The sequence below is a fragment of the Protopterus annectens genome, chromosome 2.part0, assembly GCF_019279795.1.
Source record: "Protopterus annectens isolate FY-2018-M chromosome 2.part0, PAN1.0, whole genome shotgun sequence".
In the NCBI taxonomy this organism is placed as follows: domain Eukaryota; kingdom Metazoa; phylum Chordata; order Ceratodontiformes; family Protopteridae; genus Protopterus; species Protopterus annectens.
In genome coordinates this window covers 627,191,065-627,212,151 of record NC_056728.1, presented here as the reverse complement: position 1 = coordinate 627,212,151, position 21,087 = coordinate 627,191,065, and the positions used below count along the sequence as shown (strand labels likewise).

Here is a 21,087-nt window from a genome sequence, read left to right as displayed (position 1 = left end):
CTCGGGACCAGGAGTGGTTGTTTGCACCAGCTTCCATGGCATAGCGTCTCCTTTCTGCACATCTGCCTCGGTTCTGGTTGCTCTGGCAGAGCCGTCTAGTCCCGTGGGTCCCTCCTTGGCAGCAGGCTCTTTGGAACGAGGTGTGACCCCGGTCCCGACGTTTTCTCTCTCTCAACTCTGGGCTCCCACCCATCTTTGGGAGGACCTGCTTTCCAGGTGATGGAGAGGGCTCTGGCTTCTGCTGCCTCTCAGTTGGTACCCTCAGCATCTGAAAGCTATCACCCCCCGTCCTCTGAACCGCAGTTGACATAGCCCACTACTCATGGACACCAGGCTCGGGAACCTCAAGACACCCTTAAGCAAGGCTCCTGCAGTATCCTCCTCGGATACTCCTGTCGAGGAGGTTCCTTGCAAGAGATCATGCAAGAGAAAGCACGTGGATTCCCCGGAGGAATCCTTGACCATAGATACGGACAACGATGAAGGAGAGGGGTCCCTGCGATCACCCCCTAATGATGTCTACTTTGGAGACCTCTTGGAGATCCTTAAGCAGTGGGGTGATTGGAAGTCCACCACCCTTTCCCCTGAGGAGTCAGTTTTCTTGCAGGCTTTCCAAGCCTGGTCCTCTACCTCCTGGGTAACCCCACCTGCAAATTAACTCATACAGCTCATTGTGCAGCGTGTGTGGAATACTCCTGATATCATTGAACCTATCCCTCAGAGGCCAAACAGAATTCTCTCACCCCCTCAGGATAATCCTCACCAGTTTAAGGCCCTTCCAGTAGATGCTTTGGTTGTGGCAGTGGCCACCAAAAAAGAGCTCGCCGAGGAGAGCTCTACTGTCCCCCAAACTGGAATTTCAGACTATACAGACTGGGGAAGCGGGTGTATTCTTCAGCAACCTCTACCTTCCAGTCCCTGAATTACCTGGCACATTTTACTTGACTCCAGAGAGACCTGATTATCAAACTTTGAGAGACCCTGGCAGGAGCGGTGTCTGATGAGGTACAAGACAAAGTGGCCTCACAGCCTTGACCTCGGAATCCATCTCTAATTCGTCCATGAGGTTAATTTCGTACTAGACTGAAGGGGCGGCTAGAGCAGTGGGTGCGAGCGTTGTTGCAACACATCATGCCTGGATGAGTCTATGCGACTCCGTGGACCCTTTTAAGTCTTCCTACCTTAACGCCCCCTTAGAGGCCTCATCCCAAAAGTGAAAGACACTTTAGCCAGGTGTGAAAAGGATGGTAAGACCTTGTCTGCCATGGGCGTGTATTTTTCCACACCTCAGCAATCCTATTCCACGAGTCAGAGGAGTGGAAAGATGTGGTAAAGAAAAAGTCCCAGGGTCTTTCCCGTAACACACGTGGCGAGTTTCCCCCGAAGGCATAAGGGGAAACTCAATTGGAAGACATCCATTCAGAGGCAGAGGGGGTCCGTGTAACCAGAGGTCCAGAGATTCTTTCTTGGGACTTGCCCTACCAGCAATCTTGAAGAGCAGCCCGATTGCTTACCTCTGGAAGCAGTCTGGGGTCGTTTTTCTCTGCACCACCTTGCCTGGCAAAAAATAACTTCAAAACTCTTGAGTGCAGATGATAATCACTTCAACCTTTTCCCAAAGCCTTTAAGGCACATTCCGACATACCACCCAGTCAAAGGGAATCAGCAGCTCTAGAAATCCAAAAGCTAGTTCTAAAAAAAGAGTCATCCAGACAGTCCCTCCAGACAAAATAGAATCCGGTTTTTACTCGAGGTTCTTTTTAGTGCCAAAGAAAACGGGAGTGGAGGCCAATTCTGGACCTCAGCATCCTAAACAAATTCGTCCAACAAGAGAAATTCCGGATGGTCATGGTACAGTCTACACCTCCCCTTCATGGGCAAAGGCAATTGGATGGTGCTGTGTAGATCTTCAGGATGCGTATTACCGCATAAAAATGGACAAGTGATCCAGAAGATTTCTCTGCTTCCGGCTGGGAGCTACCACTTCCGAGCACTACCCTTTGGTCTCTCCACAGCCCCCAGAGTGTTCACCAAATGCATGGCAGTGGTAACAGCTCACTTGAGACTGTAAGGATTCTGAGTGTTCCATATCTGGACGATTGGCTTCTCATTGCCCCGGCCAAGCATCTTCTGACCTCAGCTATCCATTTCATCCCATGTCTCTTGAAACAACTAGGGATAACTGTGAACAAAGACAAATGCAAATTAATTCCTTCTCGAAGACTGGAGTTCATAGAGGCAGAATTTAATACCCAGTCATGTCTAGTCTACCTCCCTCTTCACAGGATGCCAAGACTCAGAGCGCAGCTCCGAGTGATAGTCAGGACAGAGTGCCAGTTTGAGCAGTACTTCAGCTTCTAGGGTCCATGGCAGCTTCTATAACAATTGTACCTCTGGCAAGTCTGCATATGAGGCATCTTCAGTGTCTTTTGCCAACACAGTGGTCCCCTTTGAATGAGCCCATGTCTTTTCAGATCAGGATAACAGATTGTTGCAAACAAGACTTACGCTGGTGGATGAAGCCAGAAGACAACCTATGGTGTTGTTTCTTCTCCCCGTAGCCCAAAGCCATAGTGACCACAGACGCCTCCCTGATTGGGTGGGGGGCACTATCAGGGAAAGACTGTCCAAGGCACTTGGTCACCCATAGAGGCCAATCTGCATATCAGTGTTCTAGAAATGAGGGCAGTGCTACAAGCGTTGCAAGCATTCCAAACTGCTGTCCCTTCAGGAACAGTTGCCACCCAGTCGGACAACTTGTCAGTAATCTGGTACATCAGCAAAGAAGGTGGAACCAAGTCCTACCCATTGTGTCAAGGGGCCATGAGAATTTGGCAATGGGCGATTGCTTCCAACTGCTTTCTGATAGCAACACATATTCCCGGGAACTCCAACGTGGTTGCAGACAAGTCGAGCAGATGCATTCTCCTGCTTCACGAGTGGTCCCTTAATCCTGCAATAGCGAAGAAGATTTTCAGTCGCTGGAGCCAGCCTTGCTGTGACTTATTCGCACCCCCCTTAAACCACAAATGCAGCAGCTACTTTGCCCTGATCCCCCTGAAGGGGGAGTCCCGAGAGACACTTTTGTACACGATTTGCCCGAGGGGCTTCTGTATGCCTTCTCACCAATACCTCTGATTCCCAAATTTCTGATGAAGGTCCATCATTTGAGAAGCAGAATGATCTTCATTGCTCCCTACTGGCGGCAACAAATTTGGTTCCCCTTCCTTTGGCCTCACTTATTACAGCAACCTTGGATTGTGGATCCAACTCAGGAACTGCTATCACATCTGCAGGGACTGAGCTATCCAAATTTATTGAACCCCAAGCTGACAGCTTGGTTCCTCCACTTTCTGTGATTGCCAGGGAGAATAGCTTGTCTTCCCCTGTCCGCAGCATCCTTCTGGCTTCCCATAAACCTTCCACCAGGAAACTTTACATAAGCAAATGGACAAGATTTATTATATGGTGTCCTGAAAAAGGGATAAATCCCTTCCCCGCAATGATATTGATGGTTTTAGACTACCTATCGAATCTTTTTCAATCAGGAGCTGCAGCTTCTTCAATAAGAGTACACCTTGCAGCAATTTCTAACTTCCACAGTGGTTTTGAAGACTCATCCTTAATCTCCCACCATGTCTGTAAAACCTTCTTGAAGGGAGTTCTGCGTATTAGACCCCCCTTCAAACAACCGACTGAACCATGGAATTTGACATTGGTTTTACAAGGCTTGACTTGGCCTCCTTTGAATCTGCTGCCACTTGTGACCTAAACTTTTTGTCCTGGAAAACCTTATTTTTTGTGGCCATTACCTTAGCAAGACGAATTTCTGAGTTCTGTTAAGCGTCCCTACATGGTCTTCCATAAGGACAGAGTATCACTATGGACTTAACCCCTCCTTTTTGCCTAAAGTTATTTCTAGTTTTGTCAGTTAATCAGACAATTGACCTTCCAGTCTTCTTTCCAAGTTTCTCAAACAAAGGAGTGCATACGTTGCATTTGCTTGATGTGCACAGACAACTTCAGATCTAAACCCATATGAAAGTCCGGCCAATTGTTCACATCACACTTGGGACCAAAATTGGGAAAAATAGTTTCCAAGGTTACATTGTCTAAATGGTTGGAGGACTGCATTGCCTTTATTTATCAACGAAACAAGGCTTCTTTATCTTCTAAGATCAAAGCACATTCCATGAGATCAGTTGCAACATCTGTTGCTTTTCATGCGAGAGTGTCCATGGATGACATTTGTGCGGCACCAGCATGGGCCTCTCCTCATACATTTATCACTCACTATAAATTGGATATAGTCAACAGGGGGAGAGCATCCTTTGGTTCAGTGGTACTCAGGAATATTCTTCCTTAGTGCCTCCCAGGAAACAAGGTAGCTAGGGACTCTGTCCCATCAATAAGGAATGAATGAAGATTAACATCATCAGATAAAGAAGTTATGTTCTTACCACAACGTTCCATCTGTGTTGTTGATATTCATTCATTCATTACAACCCATCCACCAACCCCTTTCAAAAGACTCTTAGAGGTTCGGCAATGGTCCTATCCTAGGTTAAGACAGTTGCTCAGAAAAAGCCTCCTGTTTTCTGTCTGTGGTCTGTCCTTTTTTTATGGGCAAACTCGATCTGAGGTAATACGGAGAGAGGCACTATGGTTTAGGGCTTAGCTCGAGAATTTTTTGGGTGGCACGAGCTTGGTATAATGGCTGGCTCAGTTCTGAGGACGGAACAGACACCCATCAGTAATGAATGAATGAAGATCAACTACACAGATAGAATGTTATGTTAAAAACATAACTTTTTTTATAATCCTAGAACAGATCCAGCAGTTATCTAAAACCTTTTTTTTTTCTGCTGAAGTTTACTGCTGCTAAACACAGTCCCTCTGAGAAGGATGGGAAATCATTATGTAAGTCTGGAAAGAAAATGTATTCTGTAATATTTTAACATTCATGATTTTGAACTGCCAAGCTTTTATGTTCTAGTTTTCACTTTTATCTTTTGAGAATATGCTGAAGTTAATGATTGACCTTTTTCTGAGATAAAAAAAATATTTGAATGCTTCTGTAACATTTGCTTCTCATGTTACTATGCATATTTTAAAAGTGTGCTGCTGTTTCTGTCAGTAATGAGGAGATTGTCTTGGCTTTGGTATTTAGGCCTTCCTGAAGATTTCAAAAATTGAAAATTTAAATTTGCCCGGAGATAAAGGAAGTTCTGTTTGGCCCTTCTGCAGATGAGATGCTAAAGAAGTATGATTAAAGAGGAAAGTTGATTCAAGAAGTAACTCAGACTTTTCAGCCCTCCTTTTTCAACGCAAATATTAATTTCCCCTTTCATCATTTCCCTTTTTCAATAAGCAGTTTTAAGCAACAAGTAGTTGTCAAGCAGCAATACCAAGGAGGAGGATCTAGGAAGAAAGGGAAATTCTCAAATCAAAAAGGTTAAGGATAACTTAACCACCACTTTTCAAAAAGCAACTAAGAATCCACCTATCTTTACAATGGCTTTGCCCCTGTACTAATCCTGTCTACATTTTTTTCTCTCTTTTTCTCCTCATTCCACCATCTTCACATGCCCAATTGCATGCATCCCTGGAAGAAGATAAAAAAAATAAAAATAAATTTCACCCTGTCTTTATCTTTTTATATTAAATTGTATTTTAACGTTTTAATATTGCCTTTACACATGTAAATCCTGTTATAAACATGTCATTTTATATTCTCTTATGCAATGAATATTTCATTTTTTTTACTAGTCACTATATCAAATTTAATTTTTAAAATATGTTACTCCTTTGTAGTATGTTTTGGTTACAATTTTAGAATAATGTTGTAGTGGAGCTTTTCTCCCTGGGCCTCTACTGAAAATGGACATATATCCAGTTAGACTAGCCCGGTCAACAAATGTAAAATAAAAATAAATAAAAAATAAAAATAATTTATTCACTAATTAGCTGTTGATTGGATTGGCGATCTGATTGGCATCCTTGGATTTTAAAAGATTGGTTGTTTCAACAGTTTTATTTTACTCTGAAGTCTTGTGAGACGAAAGCGTGTAGTAGTAGTGAAATAAAATAATACACAGCTCCTTTCGTTTTTTGTTTTTTTTTCCCATTGCTTTTTACTAGTTTTATGTGTACGGGTTTTGGTTGTTTTGCTTGTATTTTGTTTTTTGTGGTTACCAGTGGTAAATAGCTGTCAAAATAAAACTATTCCAAGTTGCAATGCTATCTACTTCAAATGACTACAGACCAATCTTCATAGTGCCCATTCTTATTTTTTTTTTTTTTTTTTTTTTTTTTAAATCTTGGAAGAACTTACATGCAACCATCCAAATATTTTAAAATTTACCACACCCTTTCATGGATTAGTATGACTTCTACTCTCTTAGGGGCACCATAACTGCCTTGTACCCACTCTCAGAAGACATCGCCCTAACATGGGCAAAAACCTTCTAACAGGTTCCTTCTCTTTCTTTTCCTCAAAAAGGCATTTGACCTAATTTATGGCTCCCTTTTGCAGTTTCTTTCTACATCTGGAATAAGTTCCTTTGTACTTCTATCATTTAAAAACTTCCTAACCTTCTAGACAGTAAGATACTTTATAAAGTGCATGTCAGGATCTCCTCATCCTGTTCTTCTCATTTAATCAGAGTCCAACAAGGATCCATTTTCTTTCTGATAACCACACTCACTCTTCATTAACAAGTTACTTGCCATCCTCCCCCACATTCCAGTTATTCTCTGTGCTAATGACATTGTCTTATATAAAGCAAATAAGTCTCTCAACAGAATAAAGAAAAACTTCAAAACCCACAACTGGCAGACTAGCAAAGCTAATAAAACATCATCTGCAACTCTAAAAATAAAAGCTGTCCATTTTGGGGCACACACCCCCCCCCATAAAGAATCCAAGACCCCAGGAAATTGGAGCATATTGATAATGCACCATTTAAATATTTTTGAATAAGGCTTTAATAAAATCTCAACTTTTATCACTGTATTCATGTCACTAAAACTATGGCAAACAACCTGTTCTGGTTTAAAAGAAAACGTCCCCACTTCTCATCTGCTGGAAGACCAGAAATAAAGAAAGATGTTCTTATCCCACAGCTTGAGTGCAAACTCCCATTGCTTCAGTAGCATCCAAAGATAATGAAAGCTTTTTACAGACGTCATATACCTGCAGATTTTTGCCATGTGGAAAACATCATAGTAACACACCTGGAAAAGTAGACTGACTCTACATCAGACCAGAGCAAGTTTTCTTTTTACCTTTCTAGTCTTTAAACGTCCAAATCTGAAATCCTTTTCTTCCTTCCACCAATTTGCTGACCAAAAGAGCCTTTGTACAACCTTAGACTACTCACCCATTCACCTCAAACCCACTTAACTCCCTATAACGATCTTTGTTGCACAGATCATGCCATCTCCCTAGTAGCTCCTAGTATCTGAGTATTCCTTCCCATTAAGAGTCCATTTAGTAATTCCAAAAATTCTGAAATCATTTTAAAAAGTAGCTTTTTTAAAGTCTCAATGCAGATGCCCCCTTCCTCCTTTGCAGTGTGAAGTAATTGTTACAAAACATTTCCTTATTCTTTCAAGCCTTTCCTGTACTTTTCCTTCCTCCTTATTTACAATCTCACTCGTCCTCAGGTTTGAAAATTCAGCCTGTTGATAAACTATCCATTTCCACCATGCCGTGCTGTTTTCTCATTAATAATTTGCACAAAATATGTACTAGATACATGGCTTTTTTAATTGGTATATATTGAAAATACTAGTTGTCACCATTTCATTTTTCTGTGTTCTTTGTCAATGACCACATCTAGAAAAACTAATCTGATTTCATGTCATCAGATCATTTTTCTAACCTGGAGTTGAATGTGAAAATAATTCTCAGAGACTACTGTTTTACCCGGACTAACAAAGTAAATAAATGCATTAATTATTGTTAGTCCTCTCATATGAAATTGTAAAATATTTTAAACGGACACAAAACACATTTAGACGAACTAGCAAATGTTGCAATTTCCATACAGCTTGGAGGTCATGCTTTACTTTGTTTTGTTTTCTTGATTCTATTTCGTTTTGTGATTTCTTTTCTTGCCACAGGCACCGTTAGAAATTCACACTGCAATGTGGGCCTTGAATGAATTCCAGGAACAGTACAGTCGCTTGCCAAATATTGGGTAAGTGCATTTGTTATAAAATTATTTCAAATGTTTGTCATGGAGCCAAGTAATGTGCATTGTGGTAAATAATTGTGAAGTGCCTTTTGTCTGTGGTCTTTCTTTTAAATATATATTTATTGTTTTCTTAATACTAGCTGGGTAGGAAAAAGTCTGGTTGCTCCTATTATGCAGAGAACATAGTCTATCTCTTTGTACTAATGCTTTTTTCCTCTGTAATAAAAAGTGTTTCACATCAGGAAGAAAAATTTAGCATAGTGCTTTAAACTAGTAGTGGTAGTACTGGCCCAAAAATAAATATCAGCACGTGCATGTTAGATCATTTTTAGATCCTTTTAGTATGTGTAGCTGTGTAACAGCTGAGTTTGCCTGATGGAAAGCCTCTCCTATGTAATGCTGGTGAGCTGGGTACAGCTGGCATCTATTTTCCTAGCTGTCTGGTGAGGAATTTAGAAACTGACTGCTTGCCGTCCTTTCTTCTTGGGGGGGACGGGACTGACTGCTTGCCGTCCTTTCTTCTTTGGGGGGGGGGGGTTGAGGAAGTTTTATGGGGATGGAGGTGATGCCAATGTTTTTGTGCATCTTTTAGTGAAGACTAGTAGATGCTTAAAGAATGCTGTATGTTCTGTGGGAACCAGTTAGAATATATGTGCACATACCAGCAGTTTGTGTATCCCAGTGCTTGCCAGCTTCCTGAGGAAGGTGAGGGAGCAAGTAAGAATAAACCCTTACTGATTGCAGGAAGACTGCTTAGCTTCTTTTACTGGAGTAACATACATGGGAATGAATGGGCAGTAGGTGGGGAAGCTGTACTCTGAGATTAGCAGTGGTATGAGGAGACTGAGAAAACTGTGAAGAACACAGAAGACTTCTACAACTCATTCGTACACTTCAGTTAAATAAGCATTTGTGTAACTTTATTTTTAATTTGGCACTGACCCCACTGCCTTCGCAACCATCAACCCCCTCCCCTGCTTGATGCATATTTGTTCCACATTGATTGGAAGTCCCAATCCACTGAGAGCCTTTGGGGTGTGATATAGACATCAGAGTTGGTTTTGCCTTTGCCAGCATCCTGACAATAATGTGCTTTATTGTGAATGGCTTGATCCCCTCCCCAGGTGATGATGTAAGCACTTGTGTCACCACAAGGGCCACTAGTATTCTTTTGTGTGTGTGTGTGTGTGTGTGTGTGTGTGTGTGTGTGTGTGTGTGTGTGTGTGTGTGTGTGTGTGTGTGTGCTTCTGCACATTTGCTGACAAGGGCTACAGCACTGACTCCCCCACATCCTGACATGCCTCTGCCTGCTGGTGGAGACTGTGTTCGTAGACCAGTGATGCAAGCTGGTTGTGCTCACATCTGTCCACCCCCCCCCCCACCTCCATTATGAGCATGCCCATCATCCTGACTTACACTGTCAAAAAGTGCCTGATCCACTATTCAAGCTCTGGTTACCTAGGCATAGTCAGCTTTTAATCTTTTTACCCCACTAGTAGAGGCAGCGTTGGTGTGGTACTTTGTCATATTTAGTTAGCCAGGGCAGAAACAGACTTTTTTGTACCGTACTTGGTTGCATACACTGTAAAACATACTGAGAAGGCCATATGTGGAATAAGTAAATGTATATACGTTTGTGCATGTGTATATATAGTGGCTATAAAACGTTTACACACCCCTGTTAAAATGACAGGTTTTTGTATTATAAAAAAATGAGACCACAATAAATCATTTCAAACTTTTCCCACATTTAATGTGACCTGTAACCTGTACAGTTCAATTGAAAAACAAACCAATCTGTTAGGTTAAAAATATAAAAAATAACGTACAATAAGCTGGTTGCATAAGTGTGCACACCCTTAAACTAATTTGTTGAAGCACCTTTTGATTTAATTACAGCATTCAGTCATCTTGGGTAGGAGTCTGTCACCATGGCACATCTTGACTTGGCAATATTTGCCCACTCTTCCTTGCAAAAGCGCTCCAAATCTGTCAGGTTGCAACGGCATCTCTTGTGCACAGCCCTCTTCAGGTCACCCCACAGATTTTCTGTTGGATTTAGGTCTGGGCTCTGGCTGGGCCATTTCAGAACTTCCATTTTCTTTTGGTGAAGCCATTCTTTTGTTGATTTGGATGTATGCCTGGGGACATTGTCATGCTGAAAGGTGAAATTCATCTTCATTTTCAGCTTTCTAGCAGTCACCTGTAGGTTTTGGGCCAGAAATGAATGGTAGTTGGAACTGTTCATAATTCCCTCCACTTTGACTAACCCCCAGCTCCAGCTGAAGAAAAGCAACCTCAAAGCATGATACTGCCACCACCATACATCACTGTGGGGATGGTGTTCTTTTGGTGATGCAAAGTGTTGTTTTTACACCAAACGTACATTTTGGAATTGTGGCCAAAAAGTTCTACCTTGGTCTCATCAGACCATAACACATTTTCTCACATGCTTTTGGGAGATTTGATGTATTGTTTTGCAAATTTTAGCCAGGCCTGGGTGTTTTTCTGTGTAAGAAAAGGCTTCCATCTTGTAACCCTACCCCATAGCCCAGACATGTGGAGAATACTGGTGATTGTTGTCACATGTAGCACACAACCAGTACTTCCCAGAAATTCCTGCAGCTCCTTCAGTGTTGCTGTAGGTCTCTTGGCAGCCTCCCTGACCATTTTTCATCTTGTCTTTTCATCAGTTTTGGAGGGAGGTCCAGTTCTTTGCAGCCTCATATTTTCTCCACTTTTTGATGACTGTCTTCACTGTGTTCCATGGTATATCCAATGATGTGGGATTTTTTTGTACCCTTCTCCTGAATTATACCTTTCAACAGTGAGATCCTTTTGATGCTTTGTAAGTTGTCTGCAAACCATGGCTTTTGTTGTAGCAGGCAACTGAGTAAATGTCAGGAAAATCCTACTAGAATAGCTGAACTTTATTTGGCGTTAATCAGAGTCTGTTTAATTGATGACAGGTATATACCCAAGAAGACTGAATGTTGTAATTAAATCAAAAGGTGCTTCAACAAAGTATTAGTTTAAGGGTGTGCACACTTTTGCAACCTGCTTATTGTACAATTTTTTATTTTTTTATATTTCCCCCTAACAAATTTGTTTGTTTTTGAAGTGAAGTGTACAGTTTATAGTTCATATTAAAGGTGGGAAAAGTTTTGAAATGATTCGTTGTGGTCTCATTTTTTTATATCACAAAAACCTGGCATTTTAACAGGGGTGTGTAAACTTTTTATATCCACTGTAGATTGATTAAGATGTATGTTTCCAGACACCATGCAGGCAGAGTAAAATTGGTCTGTAGTGAGCAGTGCATGGTTACTAAAGTGGTTAGGTAAGCAGAAGGGCCAGGTTTTGAGCAGATATTTATAATGTTGTGTTTTGTGTACATTAGAAGACGCATTGTGCGGGTATTGCTTGAGCATATTACTGAATTTGAACATAAGTTGGAAAGATGGAATCAAAAGGAAGGAGAGATGAGAGAATATAGCAATAACCCACGCCTGGGTGTGGGTAATGCTGGATTTACCCACGGTTGGCGTGGTTTGGTCCCGAGGGCGAAGCCCGAGGGACCAAACAAAGACAACCGTGGGTAAATCCAGCATTACCCACACCCAGAAGTGGTTATTGTTATTAATGCCATTATTTAAGAAAAGAAATAATTACTTTTCTTAAATAATGGCATTGTATAATGCCTCTTTGCTGCCCTTCCGCACCTGTCTGGTGTTCCGCGGCAGTTCTGATGTACTGCGCATGCCTACGCAGTACATCAGAGCTGTGGGCAAAAGCAACGGAGAACGCAAGTTCTCCGTTGCTTTTTACTGTCTCGCTATGTTAAATGGTTTAACATAGCGAGACAGCTTTAAAATAAGCAACGGAGATCTCCGTTGCTTATTTTAAGCTGTCTCGCTATGTTAAACTCATTTAACACAGCGAGACAGGTTTTAAAAAAAGCAAAGGAGATCGCAAGATCTCCGTTTTACATTGTGTCGCTATGTTAAAGGAGTTTAACATAGCGAGACAGCTTTAAAAAGCAACGGAGATCTCCGTTGCTTTTTTTAAATCTGTGTCGCTATGTTAAACTCTTTTAACATAGCGAGACAGTGTTTTATACTAACGGAAAAAGTCCGGGCGACCGGACCTTTTTCCGTTAGTATATTGAGGGATTTACAACGGGCATGCTGGTTGGGCTGGCCAATCAGCGTGCACATTTTTAGGGTAGGCATTGTATAATAGGGGATAAGTGGCTGTTGGGAGGTGAGAATTTCGGGACAGACTTGATAAAATATTGCTCCATAAAGTCTGTGGTGGAGGCCAGAGCAGATTATCAAAGGGGTGTTTAGAGCTGCTCATGGCTGTGTTTGGAAAGGGTGGGCTAGAGATACAAGAGGGGCATCATTCTTTGTATACATGTCAATAATATGTAGCATGCCCTAGCTTTTTTCCTTAAATGAAACATGCTGTGTTCTATAGTTACATGTAAGCATTCTATTATAGATGCATTTAGATTCAGCAAGTAAAGCTTGTTTATGCATTCATCTGTTACAGTACAAGAGTCTGATCTTAAAATGGATCTCCAGAGAGCCGACATATGTTCATTAGAAGGATCATTTCTGCAGGGATTTATAAAATGAATTGGGTAAAGCAGCAGAAGGATTAGGTGAAAGTCAACTCCACCCGGTCTTAAAAGCAGTCAGTCTTCTTGGGGCATGAGGTCACCTCTCACGTCAAGACCATCATCTGGAAGCCTGACCATTATCAGTTTTTGCTGCTTTAAGTAAGCAGTCGCTTGGTTTTATTGTCAATCATTTTCTACCTTAACAGAGCTAAAATAGTGACAGATACTTTCTTTTCAAATTTTTTACTCTAAATGTAACTTTTTAAACTGAAAAGAGAAAATAAATAAAAAAAAAGAGAAAATTGGATGCCACTAGGTGAAAGAAAATATATAAAAAAAACGGATATATAAAATGGTGCTATAATGACCAATTACCCCTTCGGCACTCAAAAGAGACTGTCAGACAAATTAAAAACAAAATTTTATGACATTCATGTACATACCTCTCAACTCAGAAGTCTAAAAAGCTCTTGAAAATAAGTACATCCAGCTAAAAATGTGGACATCTAATTAGCATACAATTTATGTACCAAATAACAATTAATCTCACTTTTATTAGTAACGTGGGATACAGTGCACTCAGAAACATACGTATAATACAAAGAGAGTGACAACAATATGTAAAATGACCAAACAATAAGACATGAAAAAGTCTAAAGGGACAGGTCATATACTGGGAATTTGCAGAAATGCTCAGTTGTACTTGTACCCGAAACCTTTTGAATAAGTACAAGGCACAGTGTAGATGTTTAATTTTGAGGGGGTGGAGTTTTAGAACCCACCCCATAAGACAATCATCTTGCACCCTCATATATGGAGATCCGTGTATCATTCTGTAGTAGTTTGAGCAGGTAGGCCAAGGATTCAGCTTGATCAGTAACAGTAAATGTCTTAGGTTGTTGAATTTGGCAATGCACAGCACTGCGTGGATTAATAAACTGGTTCTGGGGTCCCAACCTGTATGCCCAGTTACATGTGGTGTCTTTGTAAAGCGCACAGGATTGTCAGAACATGAATAATGGTCATTTGTGGCCTTGTGGTGCCTCCTAGTCCTAGTGTATTAACAAATCAATGTGTTTTTTACAGCAAGCTGCTAAGCATCCAGCAATGTGCAGGCAATACTGAAAGCAGAAGTTTCAGTCAAATGCAAAACTACACGTAAAATTGTTGTTGGCTAACATTAGAGGTAAAGATTTACGTTGGCAGGTTGTGCATTCATGTATTCAAAAGTTAAATACGTAAGACCCAGTCGATGCAAAGAGAGACAGCCAAACGTCACTTCTAACTGAATAACTTGCTCCAAGATGTGGTACCCAAGTGGAGAGTAAGGGACTCAAACAAAAGATTGAAGGATGATGCTCCTTAGTCACTAGCAGTCTTAACCATTTATGCAGGAACTGAGAAATGCCAAATAACACAATCAGAAGGGGAAGAAAACTAAAATAACCTGGAATGGAGAAGTGCACAACATATAACAGGACAGCTCAGGATAAAAATACTATTGTACAACATGGAAGGATGGAATAAGGAATCATAATTAAAAGAATTATGTGCTAACCAAAGAAGAGTATGCTGGCGCAACTGTAAAATTAGGGCATTAATCTAATCTAAATGTAGAATACAGCTGCTATTTAATTATTGTAGCCGTATTGCACATAAGAGAGTTGCAGCAGCTGAACTAGGGGTTCCAAAGGAATTAGGAACGTTGTTCACTAACCAGTGTGTGCTCCATTTTTTAAGGGACAAGAGAGGTTATGTTAAAATTTGAAATAACAGTACAAGCTGTAGTGGCTACTTTACAGGTGGATCCATGAAAGATGTGTAGTGTCCTTGAGTTAGAGCGCTTTGAAAAGATGCACTGCTTTTAAAATGTACACACAAAAAAAAAATGAAAGCAGTAAATCAAAAACTTACCTCACCCACATTATGCATATAGGTTCATAGGTAGGTACCAGGCTATCTGCCCAAGGGCATTTATAAGCCTAGCCAGAGTGTCGGCTTTCGCCTCCATTGATTAATTAACTGATCCTCTGTCAAGCAGAGCCAATGAAGTGATCTCAGGGGTGTATTTTCTGTTAACCATCCACTCTTCAAGGTTTTCTTGAAGAGTGTTAGTGAGGGGCTCTGCCTGATGTAATTTGGAATTTTGTCCCAAAGCATGGGCAGTCTCTGTGACAGGAATCTATCCCTCCAACATGTTCTATTTATTGTTGTGGTGAGGTTTAGCTCACTAGAGCGCGTGGATAGCAGTGACTTGGATTTCTTTAGGTGGAGCATGTCCATCAGTTCTGAGTTGGACATGGCTTTGTAAGTCAGGCAGAGATCACCTCTGAGTAAGGGATATGCCACTGAGTACAGCCGGAGTTTTTTCAGTCGGGCTGCATAGGACATATTTTTGAGGCCAGTAATCCTCTTGGTGAGGTACTTTTGTGGTCTTTCCAGCTGCTGGAAGTGTCTTGAGGTACATCCTAAATGGGGCATTGTACTCTATGATAGGTCTAATGAGTGATGAGTAGAGGGGCACTATAACGTCTTTATTTCTAGATGTGAACCCTTTAGTAATTAGATAGGCCACATAGATGGATTTCCTAACTACTTTGTCAATATGATTGTCAAAGGAGAGATTACTATCTACTTGGGTTCCCAGATCTCTTATTACCTCTTCTGTATTAAGGGGGCTGCCACCTATGTGGTAATTCGTGGGTGTTTTGTTTTTCCCAAATGGGATGACTATGCATTTTTTAGCATTTAGCTTGAGGCCATGACTTTGACACCAGGTGTCCGCCTCAGTAAGGCCCTTTTGGAGGATGTTCGTGTCATCCCGAGAGTCAGTTATAGCTCCCGGTTTGCAGTTATCGGCGAACTTGGTTAGCCATAGTCCTCCTGTGTTTGCCTGTCCTTCTGAGAAGTATATGCTGAACAGTAGGGGTCCCAGGACCAAGCCTTGCGGGACATCACTTGTGACTGGTTTAGAGTCGGACCTGCAGCCCGCTATTCTTACTGTGTGAGTTCTGTCTGTAAGCCAGTTGGCAACCCATCTCATGACATAGGGGTTTATGTTCAGGCTGATGAGTTTTTCTGTAATACCTGATTGGGGAATGGTGTCGAAAGATTGGCGAGGTCAAGGTAGGCTGTGTGAACCACCTTTCCCTCGTCTATGGCCTTGGTGACTGTCTCGAAGAAATCAACCAGGTTTAGTAGGCATGATCTGCCCTTAACAAAGCCGAACTGGGTCGGGTCAAGTGTTTGGAGGTTCCCAGTGTCTTTGTTAATGAGTTCCATGATGATGCGCTCCATAGCCTTGCAGAACAGGCTAGTCAGGCCTATGGGGCGATAGTTACCAGGGTCAGTTGTGGCCCCTCCTTTGTGGAGAGGAATAACCATTGGTGTGCGCCATTCTATGGGCATGTAGCCTGTGGAGAGGCTGAGGTTGACCAGTGTGTTTAGGTGAGGGGTTAGTTCATTCTGTAGTTCGTGCAAGATGCAGCCTGGGACACCATCTGTTCCCATTGACGCTATGTTTTTTGCTTTTGAAAGGGCTAATTTCACCTGTGCGTCTGTGATTTTTGGGACACTAGACTTTTCCGGTATTGTTGTGGGCCCTTTTGGAGGTGAGAGGGGGGGTGAAGTTTGCACTAAATCTATCTGCCAGGATGTTGGCAATATCAGTAGGTTCAGTATATTTTGTGCTATTTTGCACTAGTTCAGTGCATATCTGCGAGTTGCCACCTAGATTCTTAACATAGCTAAAGAAGGCTTTGTGGTTATCTTTTGAATCCTTGGCTATTTTTCTTTCGAAGTTAGCCTTGGATGATTTCATGAGGGTCCTTAGTTTCTTAATGATACTGATCAGGAATGCCTTTCCTCCTTGGGATTTGCTTTTTTTCTGAACTAGTTTCCTCCTCCTCCTATTGTATAGCCTGTTTATTGCAGGGGTCCACCAAACTGGTTTCCTTCTCTTAGAGGAGTGAGTCTTGGTTTTGCTAGTGATGGCACAATCCATGCATCCTTGTAGGTGCTCATAGAGTGCATTTGTGAAGGTTTCTGCATCAAAGCAGCGTTATCTTTTAGCATGGGTACTGTTAAACTTACCACCTCTGTCTTTAAGTAAGGTGAATTTTGCTTTAGAAAAGTATTTTACTGTGGTTTCCTTAGTTAGGGGTGGTGGTGGGGTGTGGACATCCAGAGTGATTAGTTTATGGTCTGATCTAACCAGTGACGGGTTGACCTCTGGTGTGGAACACCTATCGCCCATGTTGGTGATGCCCAGTTCCAATATGTTTTCACCTCTGGTAGGGGAGTTTACCAGCTGATCCAGGGCGTTTGAGTTGATGAATTCCAGGAAGCGTTGGGCCTGGGAATTTGTACTAGAGTAGTTTTCCCAGTGAATGGTAGGGTAATTAAAATTGCCCAGTATCAGGGTGTTCGGTAGGACCTTCATGTTTTCCAGTTCCTTCAGAAAGGTGAAATGGTGGTCCTGGGTCATGGAGGGGTGATCTGTAGCAGGCCACAATTTGCATTGCAGATTTGCCCGATGTTAGTTGCCCATGGATGATCTCAGAGGTTTGCTGCATCACTAACCTGGAGGTGTAGGTATCCTTGATGAATATGGTTACACCCCCTTCATTTGTGTTTCGGACCGTGTTCTGTGGCCGAAACATGTGGTATGAGTTGTAGCCCGGTAGTGCTGGGGTGCTCTTTGGAGCCTTGAACCAGGTTTCAGTTACTGCGCAGATGTCAACGCTCTCCATACTGAGGAGTGCTTCAAGCACGTGCATTTTGAGATTTAAACTCCTGGCGTTGAGTAGCATAACTCTCAGTTTTTTGTTAATTGTGCTGTTTATGGAGGTGGGTTTGACTTTTGAGCCTTGCCTAAAAAAGGCACTATGGGGGCAGCAAGAGCCATGGCCAGTATTCGAAAGCCTAGGGGGTGATAGGTGCAAGCCATCTCTTGCGAAGCAACGCGGCTTATCGAGCATGTCGTCCCAGGCTGACAGACACTGGATCCCCTTTGAATGATACCAGAAGCTTAGCCAGTTGTTGAAATTGATCATTTTTTCTTTATACTGAGGTTTCATTCTTGGTGAGCGCAGGATGCTACTCGGGGTCAAGGTCATACCAGACCTTGTATATATATGTATATATATATATTTGAATAAAGGTGCAGAACAGGTTTATTTTTCCCACCATGATGTAATTTCATACGCTGTGATGTTACTGAACTAATATAGAATTAGATTGTGTATTTTCCTGCGGAAACAATGAGCTAAATGGTAGAGGTTAATATCTTAGTGCAGGCAGCAGAGGCTAAGCTTGTTTTTTGTATTGCTGGTTCTCTGAGTACTTTACCTTAAAATCACATGCTGTTGTGGATGTAGTTGCATCATTATGTCTGATGTCTGAGACAAGGGCGCGGGCTGATGATGTAAGTGCTAGTTAGGAGAGGCAATGTAAATGACTTGTGATTTACAAAGTCACTCAAAATTTTGTAACACCGTCTTATTTACAGTTCAAAGTCAATATTTTCTTTTTAATGTGGGACAGCTGAAGAGGTATGCTTTTATACCAAAGAGAAGACACTTTCACGACCTTAATAAAAGGAAACAATGAATTATCACAAAGCAATAAATATATTAAAACATAAACAGACTGAGATCCTTGTTTTCTGAGAAGTTTCCTATTCAGAAAATTTTAAAATAGACATGCTTCAACTCTAGGAGGCCTATATGCCTTTATAGTTACCTGCCACTTGCATTTTTTATACTCTGATGCCCTATCACTGTCATCTATGATGTCCTCAGAAATAAAGACCAAAACAAATAAAATTGTGTTGTAATTCATGCAAAATGTAGTATGTCTGCAAAGAGGCTTTATGGCATTCTTGATCTTAATAGCAGAACTATTTTCATATCCATGACTCCTTAATTTTCTCATTTTTTTCCTCACACAAAAAGAGTAATAAGAAATACATGAAAAAGCATAAACCACAAATTCCGAGGCACAAGTGTAAGTGTCTGGTGACCTGTAAGTTTTTATATATATTTTTTTGTATTTGTGTAATAAATATTAAGTGCTTCACTAAACATGCTTGCACACATTATCTGAATAACACTCAAGTCCAAACTCTTGGACTATTACTCCCCTGCTTTCTTCGCACCAGCCTACTGAAACATTTTTTTTATGTTTCTGTCCCTTTTATAAACAAAGCAGGGTTAACTTCTCAAAACATCTGTAATTGCTGTAACACTTTTCTAGTGATTGATATTAACATTCCTAATAGTATTACAGCCTTCCAGTTGGGTGTTTGTGCTGTTAGTTGCCACTGTATGTACCTCTCTGTGAATATCCTGACTGAAAACGATCAGTCCTATTCCTCACTTTTTCCCCCAGATTGGAGACCTTCCTAGTTCTGCTCTTCTCATCATTACTGCTAGAATTTCTCTTAACTTGCAGTTAAGTTGACACTCGCATGCATCTGCTGTTTTTGAACAATAATTTGATAAAAGGACGTTGAACTATACTGTATGATTTGACAGTGGAACTGGATACATCTCAGATTTAAAGAAATACCTTGGATTGTACTAGATCCTAACCTAAACTTTAAACAATATTTTGACGTAATTACTAGTAAGGTATTTAATCAGTTAAATCTGTCTTAACAGAATCTTGCACCTTCCTTCATAACATAAAATAACAAAACATGGGAAGGCATAGCTAAAAATGTACTATGAAGTACTTCTCTAAACATTCCGTTTTTCATGCAATGCCCATCTTATACAAATGACTGAAAATAAAGTATTCAACTTTGCATGCTTAGCAAGTACATAGACACACCACTGTGAGTTATTAAAAGAGCTAATTGGCTTCCAGTCCAAAACAGAATGTATGCTGTTCAGTTCATTGCTTTTCAGAATGATCAGATTTCAGTACTGGTCCATCTCTTCTTAGTTTTCTAGAAGTAAATAAAGCCTTGTCATATGCACATAGGGATTCCCAAACTGAGGCAGTATCATTGCTTAGACTGTGATTTGGGAGATCATTTGGAGAAAAAAGTATTCAGAAAAAGGCCCTGCAGCAGGAAATCAGCTGTCTGTTGATATCAGAAAACAGAGTAAAAAGCTTCTAAAACCAAAGTATGACCTACTCAAGGTTAATACATGCAACTTGGGAACAATGGAGGAAAGCCATGATGTTCTTCGTGTTTCACTGTTGCAGTCATTACATTTGGGTAATCTGCTGGCAGGTTGCCCTCGGTCGGCCTGAATAACAAAGTCTTGGGTTCTGCGTCGGTTGCTGTCTCCTCTTCCATGATGTCAGGTCATCAGGGGTATAAAACATGCAGCCGACGCCATTTTATTCCGTCTTTCTTGCCGTGCGGTGCCCGAAGCAGAAGCAGTTCGCAAGTGCCGGTCGGCCGACTCCTGAAATTTTCACATTCGAGTTTCAGAACCGAAGTCTTCAAACTAAAGCGAAGTACCCCGTTGGGGAAACTTTTTCTTGCTCCTTACCGATGTCAGTAAAAGTTAATAATTGCATTACTTGTGGGAAGCAAATACCTCATAAGGATTTTCCTTTATACTGTATTCCTTGTGTAGGCCCAGATCATAACATGCCTTGCTGTCGGTTTTGTGCTAGATTTAACCAACGCACTATTTAAGCGTCTGTATAGTTTTGCTTCTAAATATTTTGGATCAAGATTTAACTATCCTGAAATGTCGTCTGTTAGTATTCAGACTACCGAAGTTCACAAAAAACGCAAAGAAAAAGACAGAGACAGACCGTTGAGGTCCAAAACCGACAATGAAGCTTCTCTTATGCCAGTCGCCGGTACTCAGTGAGGTGCTTTTGCAGGCCCTGATACCCGCTACTTTTGAGTTGCAGGCCTCTACCAAGACCCATGCGGAGTCCGGTATGCCACGAGATTCTCAGAGTATTGAACCCACGGATGTCTCGTCCTTGGATGGGTCCGGAGCCGCTGAGCAGGCACCGGCTTCTGAGGGTGTTTTCAGGCCTCAACATTTTTATATAAAACTGACGCCAGCCTCAAAAACAAGGTCAAAAGCATCTTACATGTCTAAAAAAATGATGCATGAGCCACGTGCTCATGCCCCTGTGCCTAAAAAACAGATGATCAAAATGGCTAAGGGCTTAATTACCTTTCAGGGGTTCCCAACCCCCCCCTGCTAAGAGGCCTAGGCAAGGCACTGATTATGAATCTTCAGATCAGGTTTCCATTTCTTCTGATTCCTCTTCTGATCAGGA

The 21,087-nt window shown here is 41.5% G+C and overlaps 1 protein-coding gene across 1 annotated transcript in view; it reads left to right on the top strand.

Moving 5' to 3' along the window:
* UBA6 (ubiquitin like modifier activating enzyme 6) overlaps positions 1-21,087 on the top strand; it is a 2,440,735-nt gene that overhangs the window by 613,225 nt on the left and 1,806,423 nt on the right. Inside the window, exon 11 of the mRNA XM_044060993.1 lies at positions 8,128-8,204. Coding sequence (XP_043916928.1) covers positions 8,128-8,204 — 77 coding nt within the window. The remainder of the gene's footprint in view (positions 1-8,127; positions 8,205-21,087) is intronic.